The sequence below is a fragment of the Anarhichas minor genome, unplaced genomic scaffold (assembly GCF_050575085.1).
Source record: "Anarhichas minor isolate MPS153535 unplaced genomic scaffold, ASM5057508v1 ptg000040l, whole genome shotgun sequence".
Taxonomy (NCBI): domain Eukaryota; kingdom Metazoa; phylum Chordata; class Actinopteri; order Perciformes; family Anarhichadidae; genus Anarhichas; species Anarhichas minor.
In genome coordinates, this window is record NW_027466486.1 from 8,504,864 (window position 1) to 8,513,211 (window position 8,348).

The 8,348-nt window shown below is 41.6% G+C and overlaps 1 protein-coding gene across 1 annotated transcript; it reads right to left on the minus strand.

The window, feature by feature from the left end:
* Positions 1 to 1,433: 1,433 nt before the first annotated feature.
* Positions 1,434 to 8,181, minus strand: mis18bp1 (MIS18 binding protein 1). Its single transcript, XM_076107501.1, has 16 exons — positions 7,266 to 8,181; positions 7,041 to 7,178; positions 6,591 to 6,895; positions 6,293 to 6,366; positions 5,985 to 6,106; positions 5,719 to 5,809; positions 5,430 to 5,551; positions 5,000 to 5,160; positions 4,829 to 4,895; positions 4,032 to 4,746; positions 3,751 to 3,929; positions 2,602 to 2,735; positions 2,359 to 2,498; positions 2,187 to 2,274; positions 2,022 to 2,076; positions 1,434 to 1,755 (listed from the first exon to the last, which is right to left on the minus strand). The coding sequence occupies exons 1-16, from the start codon at positions 8,089 to 8,091 to the stop codon at positions 1,655 to 1,657; spliced, it is 3,318 nt and encodes a 1,105-aa protein (XP_075963616.1). The 5' UTR covers positions 8,092 to 8,181; the 3' UTR covers positions 1,434 to 1,654.
* Positions 8,182 to 8,348: the final 167 nt, after the last annotated feature.

Here is an 8,348-nt window from a genome sequence, read left to right on the forward strand (position 1 = left end):
GGCGCTGTGCGCAGATTCAAATCGAGGACGTCCTCAAAGGTCCCTTCTCCAGAACTCAGTGACCACCTAGCCTGTGGGTGAGCAGATGTCTTACAGAAAGAAACCCCAAAGAACAGAGTAAACAATGCAGCCACAGCCATAACCAACCTGAAGGAAGTGCCATCCCCTTGACTCAAGCCATGTAAGAGATTTCAGTTTTAGAATTTCAATACATTTATGAAACAAAATCTAAAAACCTGTTTTAACTTTGTCATTATGGGTTGGTGAGTGCTGATTGATGGTCAAAAATAGCAATTTTATTCATTTGGAAATACATCTACAGCACAATGAAGTACTATACTTTCTGGAGCCGCTGTAAAGTGTTTGTAAAACACTTGAATATGCATTTATATGCTTATTTTGGGATACAGGGGTTAAAATAGCAGGCAGCATTTAAGATATGGACAACAAGGCTGTTAATTGCTCCCATGAGCAATTAACAGCCTTAACTCCTTTAAAAACTGTTAACATTTACCTGATAATCATCCAGTCTGCAACATGATGCCAGGTTTTAATCCAATTATTTTCAGTTGCACATTTGAAGGCTCTATATTTTCCCTGGTATGATAATATGTCTGAAAAAAAATATTAGGGTAGACCCACTGAAAAACTTCTAAATTAGTTCAGTCCAATGGCATTTATGCAGTTTATGACAAAAAGCATTACAAAATCTCTTGTGGTATGTGTAAGAACCATTTTGTTATTGTTTTGTAAAACCTCCCAACGCGTAGTGCTGCTGTCAATTAAGCCACAGGTTAATATGATCGGGAGGGTCACGCGATGCAGCGATGCAGATGTTGCTGAATAGACGGGAACAAACTGTTTTTGACCGTGCGATATTAACTCAAGATAAATGGTGTGATTTAGGAAATGCATCGTGACAGAGAAAGTGTCTGTCCTCTGTTTATGTTGGAAAAGATGCAATTGTGAGAAATAAAATGCCTATGTTGGAAACTGGACGTCGCTATTTATTGCACGCTTTAAACAAGCAATCACCAACGGCGTTGGCCTTTTTTTTTTTTATAAGCAACAGGGTCACTACAGTATGTTTAGAAAACTCTTTTACTCTTATGTTAAATTTTACATACAGGGGAAAATGTGGAGGTGTTATTTATGGTGTTTTAGGAAACCCATGAGTAAAACTTAGATTAGGATTAGATGAGAATTATATTTTCGATCGCCACCATTGTTTGGCCCTCGATCACTGGTTCTCAACTTTAATCCAAGTCTACATGATAAATAATCCATTCTCAGAGTGAGAAAATAAATCCTTCAAATAAAATACAAGAAGAAAAACTCTTCTTTGGTTGAGTTGTCTGCAGCACCATGACCTGCGATTAGGTTATTTGAAGACATTGCTTCATGTTGAGTGGTCACAAGCCAAAAAGGTTGGGAACCATTTCCAGAGATAATTCTCTTTAAATGTATAATATACACAAAGAAAACATAACTACACTACGAATTTAAGAATGTTTATTAAAAGAATAGTAACAACTGACTCTTGTGACTATGGCTTTAAAGAAAAACTGTATTTACAGATATGTACTGTATTGATTTTAGTTCATGCAAACAATTTTAGATTTTTTTGTTAAATGATAAAAGTTTTCAGCTCTAATCAGTCGTTGTCTGAGAAGTAAAAATCCTCTTCCTCTCCGCTTTCAGACAGTGCACCATCATTTCCTGGGAACATCTCCCAAACGAGGAAGGTGTCATTTTCTAGCAAAAAAAAGAAGGAAAGAAACGTACAGCTTTTGAAATGTGTTCGACTTTCTGACAATCTTTTACTGTGAGAATCCTTCTAAACACAGAACTCCTTCACAATGTAATAAAACGACAGCCTTAACAATAGACATGAAGTTAGACAGCGCTACCTATGTTAATAAAATGAACGCATTATAAACTTCAAATTAGTATTAGCTGTCGTGGTATTGTTTTGTATTCTGTAGTGTTTCTGTTATTTTGTCCCTTCTCAGGAATCCTACCTGTGTTACCACATCGTCTCATTGTTCGTTTAACGGATGGTGTGGGTGTGAAGCTCTGAAAGAAACAAAGCAGGAAATTGCTATTTCTCAAAGAAAAAAAATGTAATCTACATGCTTCAAGACAACAGGAATCTCAGAGACGAATACCTATAAATAAATAAGTACCTTTGAAGAAGGGGCCTGTTTGCAGACGTTAAACTGATTCTTTTTCATCCTCTTCTGGAGTTGATAGACGTACTTGTCATCATTGCTCCTTTGAAAACAAGACAGAATTAAGTTAGTTATTGTACTGAGATGACTTCTTACAAGCTAGAACGCAGGAGTCGACGTCATTCACCTGTTTGGAGAACCCATCATGCCAGGAGTGATATGCAGACACTGAGGAGTCTTCACTTCGGGGAAACCTGTCGACATCGGTGTCAGTGGCTCCATTTCTGTCAATGTGAAGTCGTGGTCACTCGGACACATGGAGGGCATCTATGCATCAAGATAGCCACGAAGGGAACAGTTATCATCATTTTGTATGGGGTCATGATCACAAATTCAATTATTTTTTGTAAAAAAACAGAAGGAAACAAACCTCGAAGCGTTTGTTCTGCATGTACGCAGAGCTGAAGACATCCTCAACGTCTTCTCGGGGCATGGCCTCCAGGAACTGACGCACCTGCTGCTTTCTCTTTAAGGTTCCCGCTCGGGCAGATATCACCGGATGATCTGCGTAGATAACCATGTCCTCTCATTTACTAAAAAAAAAAACTACATTTAGTAGATCATTCTAGTAAAAAAAAAAAAACACAAAAAGAAAACACGAGTACTTCACTAACTACAATAAAATGTAATACGTCTAATACGTAATACAACACCACAGTAACAAAACATAAGTAAAGATTACATCTGTCAGAAAAAAGGATAGTTTCACACTTTACTACGTCTTCAGACTGTAGTTTGGGTTGTTGTATGGAACTGAGTTCCTGCTATTTTGTCCACTCTCTGACATAATTATTAATTCATCTGCACTTCTTCTCAATATCATACGTATGGGCCAAACCCTTTCATTAATATTGCACACAAATCAAAGAGGAACATTAACAACTTTACAAACGAAAAGTCTGTTTCCAGGTTTTGGAGAGTTTCAACACTGACATTACTTAAATTAAAATACATACAATAATGTAATAGTCATGACTGTAAATTACATTTAAAAAAGCAATTAAATAAATAAACTAGAAAGGTGCACTCAGCAGAGTGAAGATCTCCGCCAGGTGTGTCTGCAACGACCACTGTGTGATTGAATGAACACAACCCACAATTTAAGCTTCATATCTATTTTCTTCGACAATATTGGTGTAAAACGGAAGTTGATGCCCAATAAAAAGGCTTAAATAAATAACTGAGCGCAGAGCAGCAACTGGGCAGCAGCGATGCAGTCGGCTGTGTGTGTAGCTCTGTTTGCTGATAGCCAGACACTATTCACACAGTATATCCCATTCCTCTCATGAACTAGACCCAGACATTTGCTAACTCACTGTGTATTGCTTAGATGTGTCTATTGATATCAGAGAACTTTTTGCAACTGTACAAAGACAAAAAAGAAATACAAATGTTTGGGGCAAGGGCTCAGACACAGGCTGACTTGACAAATTGCCTCAAGTGATGTCACCTGAATCAAATCTGGGGGTGTGGGTTTAGAAAGAGTGAAATGACATCCCAAACTACACGCCTTCTCTACCTGTATCTTTTGGTGCTTCCAACTTCTTCTTTGTGGGTTTCGTGGCTCTCTTAGCAGGAGTCTGGGAGGTTCCCTGGGATGTGTGCTGGAAGTGGCACTCTCCTGCAGAACGTGTTCCAACCATCCTCGCCACCTTTGCCCAGTAACCTGCCATGTGCTTAGGATAGTAGGACACGGCCCTAGAAAACACAACGCGCACACATGCACCAGTGGGCCGTGAGGTTATGATACCAAAATATGCAAAATGATACTATCTCATTCTGTAGGTTTACTAAACTTACTCTTGTAGCTTCATAAGCTCCGCCTCCGTCCACTCGTCGGCATCGTGCTCTTGCGGAATCGGTGCGTTGCCTTTGTTTGCCGTCGTTTTTTTCTTGCTGGTCTGTGTCAACTTAGGCAAAGGCTTTGTGGGTGATGATGACTTGGTCGTTTTGCTCTGTTTTTGTTTTGTTTGTGTTACTCTGGTTCTCTTCCCCACTTCCTTCTCAATCTCATCAGAGGACTCTGATGACTCGCTTGATGGAAACACGTAGCTCGGCCGTGACTTGTTAAGAGCTCTCCTGCCTCCCCTTCTGTGCACTTCCTTCCCCGACTTTCTTCTACAATTGACCTCCTCATCTGACGATGCTGATGTTTTAGAATCATTAAATGATTTTGGGGGTGCTGGGACAGCCCGCTTGCCACCCAAGACTCTCACTGAAGACCTTGTGGAGTTATGTGTCTGTTTTCTTGAAGACTTTTCAGGTTCCCTTTGCTTTTGAGGGACAGTGTCCACATACAATGTTTTCTCTGTAGCTGGACGCCTTCGGCTGGACCTTGTTTGTCTGCCAGACCACTCCTCAGGGCTGCGAAGTGTCTCCACAGGAGGTTCAGGTGAATAAGAGGGCTTGTTTTCAGGCTTAGATTTGGCACCGTTGCCTTTGCGGAGTGGAGCCTTGACCCTCCTCAGAGGTACTGGTGCTTCTTTGTCGCTGGCTGATTCACATTGCTGACGGCCTGGAAACATAGAAGACAGTTTGTCTGCATTCAACTCATAACTTATCTCACAATACTAAGACTACAGCTAAACTATCTTTACCTTTACTGCAGGGCAGGAACACACGCGGAGGTTTCTGTGACGCTCTCGTAGGCGCCGTTGTAGAGCCCTGCAGTGAGATACAGACATTAAACATGGTCACGTTGATCAGAAATATCTGTTGTTTGTACATAGATTAGTATACAACTCATGAGCTCAACTTTAGGTGCTTACAGGGATGCAGATGGAGGTATCATAACATTCGTGGATGGTAACATTCATGTGTGCATCCAGAATGACTCTCCCTCCTTTCCAATACTCCAGAGGTGGCTTGATCACGCGACCACTTCGGGACACGTTTGGTCGAGACAAGGAGGCAGGAAGAGAGGAATCCGCTGGAGAAGAACAAGTGTACAAAACTGATAACACTCCTATTAACTTCAGCTATATTTTGTGTTTAGTGCATATGTGTAAATATCAGCATGCTAAACTTAGATGAATAACATGGTAAACATTATGGGGAGGAAAAAGTAACATTTTCTACAGATCTCTCAACCAAATGAATAACGGGTGTAGGAGGCCGCCATTATTCATGCCCGGGAACATTCTTGTTCTGAGCATTTATTTGCCAGGCTGTTCGCTAAAGCATTTAATGTGAACTCACGAGTCTTGAAAGATTTTTTCTTCTGCCGCTTCACAGTGTCAATGATGGAGGATGCCTTGGGTTTTGTCTTCGACGTGACACTTCCCCCCTTGCTGTTCCTCTCCGTTTCTCTGCTGGGGTCGCTGCAACGCAACAAAAAATACTCAACTTTCAAAACTAACCATATGTGAATATGATTTTCAACCATTAGATGCTCATTACGTCTCATGCTTTAAATTATTCAACATTTCGATCAAAAGACAAAACAATCTTGTATCTGTAACAGCATAAACAGTATTAGTATTCTTACTCGCTTGACTCTGATAGAAATCTCTCATAAAGGGCTTCCCAGTCTGGAGGAAACCCATTGGCAAACTTCTTCAAAAGCCACTTGGGCAACCCTGCAGGTGGTAAGTGAGAGGTACATGAAAAGAGTATTAATCCACACAGTATTCACAGCAACATAAGTTTATGTGCAAGCTTTCTGTATTTTTTTAAATGCATTTTTAACCTATTTCTGGCAAAGTGAAACATGTTTTCATTGGTAAATATCTACCCACACATAATCGGGCTTACCACAGTCGGCGCTCATGTTCATCTTGTCACTCAAGATGTAAACCCTGCCGGAGACGGTCTTCACAACATTATTAGAAACCCGGGCCACAATGATGTTACTGTTCCATGGTATGTTTTCGGCCCTGGGCGGAGAAGACAAGTAAAAAAAAAAATCCCAGTGTTTACATTAAACCACACACAAATCTGAAGAGATCTAAAACCTAAAGCATGGACACGTCTGTCTCACAGGACAGTAGCTGAGTAAACAATCTGCTGTAATGAACTTTGAATGCATCCTTTCATTTCTTGCTCCCTCAAGAAACACTTACCGGTGGATTCCATCAACAAACAGGCCCTTGTGATTCCTCCTCAGGAACCACTTTTTGAGATAAATCACACTCTCCTGCCAAAGAGGAAACAACACAAGTCCAATTTAAATCAATAGACAAAATCATCAAATAGAAGACAACTATGATTAACTTCAATATCCCATTTGATCTAACATGTACCCGTAAATCCAAACAATGAATTGACCAGTGGTCTGACTTTGTATGATAAATCAACATAAAATACTCTAATACCGCTTGCATTTAAGAGGTATTAATGTTAAAATAAGTTGCTACTCACACTTGGGAATTTTATGCTCTGGGGCCATTTGTTTCGCTTGAACACAGCGTCTAGCTTCTTCGGTATGGAGATCCTCGGCGTATTGAGCACAAGCGGGTCTTCGAGCGAAACAGGTTGTGGCGACACAGCAGGTGTCAGGACATCCTCAGAGGGGTCCGCGTCCGACAGGCTGTCAGCCGACTCTACTCTGGACCGGTTGACCGGAGCCACACTTTCTGGAACACTTCTAAAAGCAATGTCCTCCATCTCTCCCATGCTGTGGACCGTGGAGGGAGGCGATGTGTCTCCGGACTGATGGGAATCACCTGTGGAGAAGAAAGTAGATGAAAGCATAAACACAAGTAAGCGACACGCAAACATGACGTAGAAACACCTAAACTGAAACAATACATGTTACCATACATGCACAGCTACACGTTTTGGCTTATTTCCACTTCATAACACACTCACTTGTATTAAAGAGATCCCTCGTGCTGCTGCTGACTTTATGAACTTCCTGCTGCTTCGTTTTACTTTCCCTCTTCTTCATGTAAGTGAACATCTTAGCTGGAGACATTAGAGGACACTTTTCCACACGAACATAGCAATCTGTTCGAAACAACAAAGAGGAATCAGTCAATTTGTTCACATTAATAATGACTTTAAGAAAAGAATAAAACAGCAATGATATCTCACGTTTCATTGGTGATGGGAACACGGGTTCATGGAGGAATTGGTTCGCCTCTGATGCAGCAGATAATCCTCTGACATTACCCAAACCCTCAGTGCAAGTGTTGTTGTCCCCACTGAACGCACGGGAGGTTTTCCTTTCTTGTGGCTGACTTCTGGGTTCATTGCTGACCTCCTTTGTGCCGCTGGTGACTCTGTTAAACTCCTGCGGCTCACATTTTCTCTTTAACCTCTTCCTCATGGGGGAGAACATAAAGGCTCTAGACATCCGTGGGTCAAGAGGAGCACACCCCTCCACAAACACACTGCTTTCAAAGTCACTGTCCACTGGCGTCCTGCTGATTACCTTGAAGCCACCCGAGTCTCTGATCTGAGGTGTGTGGATCTGCTTTCTGTTGACCAGAGAAGAGGGGTGAGACAACGCTGTTGACTCCAGGAAAGCTCTCTTTCTTGGTGTGCACCCATGTCCTGTTTCTGTCATAGGAGGCTTTTCTTTCACGTGCTTGCTGATACTGTCTGGATGCACGAAGGTTTTCTCGAGACTCGATATCGGCGAGAGAGTCAAGGCCTGCACTTCATTGCGATACGAACCGGACCTCTGATTCTTCTTCAGCTCATCGGTCATCCAGGTGCTATCTGCTCTCGTCCTCGGTGACTTAAACACACTTCCATGTTTGTCTCTAACGCTACACAGCGGGTCGCTGTCTGTAAAAGTCTCCTCCTTCGCGTGAATCGCTTCTCTCTTCACTTTCGACTTTAGCATAGCGAACACCTTTGCAGGAGATTCAAACCGTGGTGTTGTGTGTTGTAATAAATGATGAAACGACGCCATGGTCTTTAGGAAAAAGAAAAACGATAGCTATACATTCGAGGCGTTTGCTAGCAGCTAGCTCGCTAGCTCGCAAAATTCAAATTCCGCATCGCCGCCGCGTTTGGATAGAAACATGTGACGTACTGACAAAACAAGAAACGTCACTTCCGCACAGTACTTAACCGTTCACAGTCCCCTGAGACGCGAAAGGGAAACATTAAAACATTTTGTAAATAAATTCAACTGGGAGCTTACCCCATTGATATCTAATAACTAAT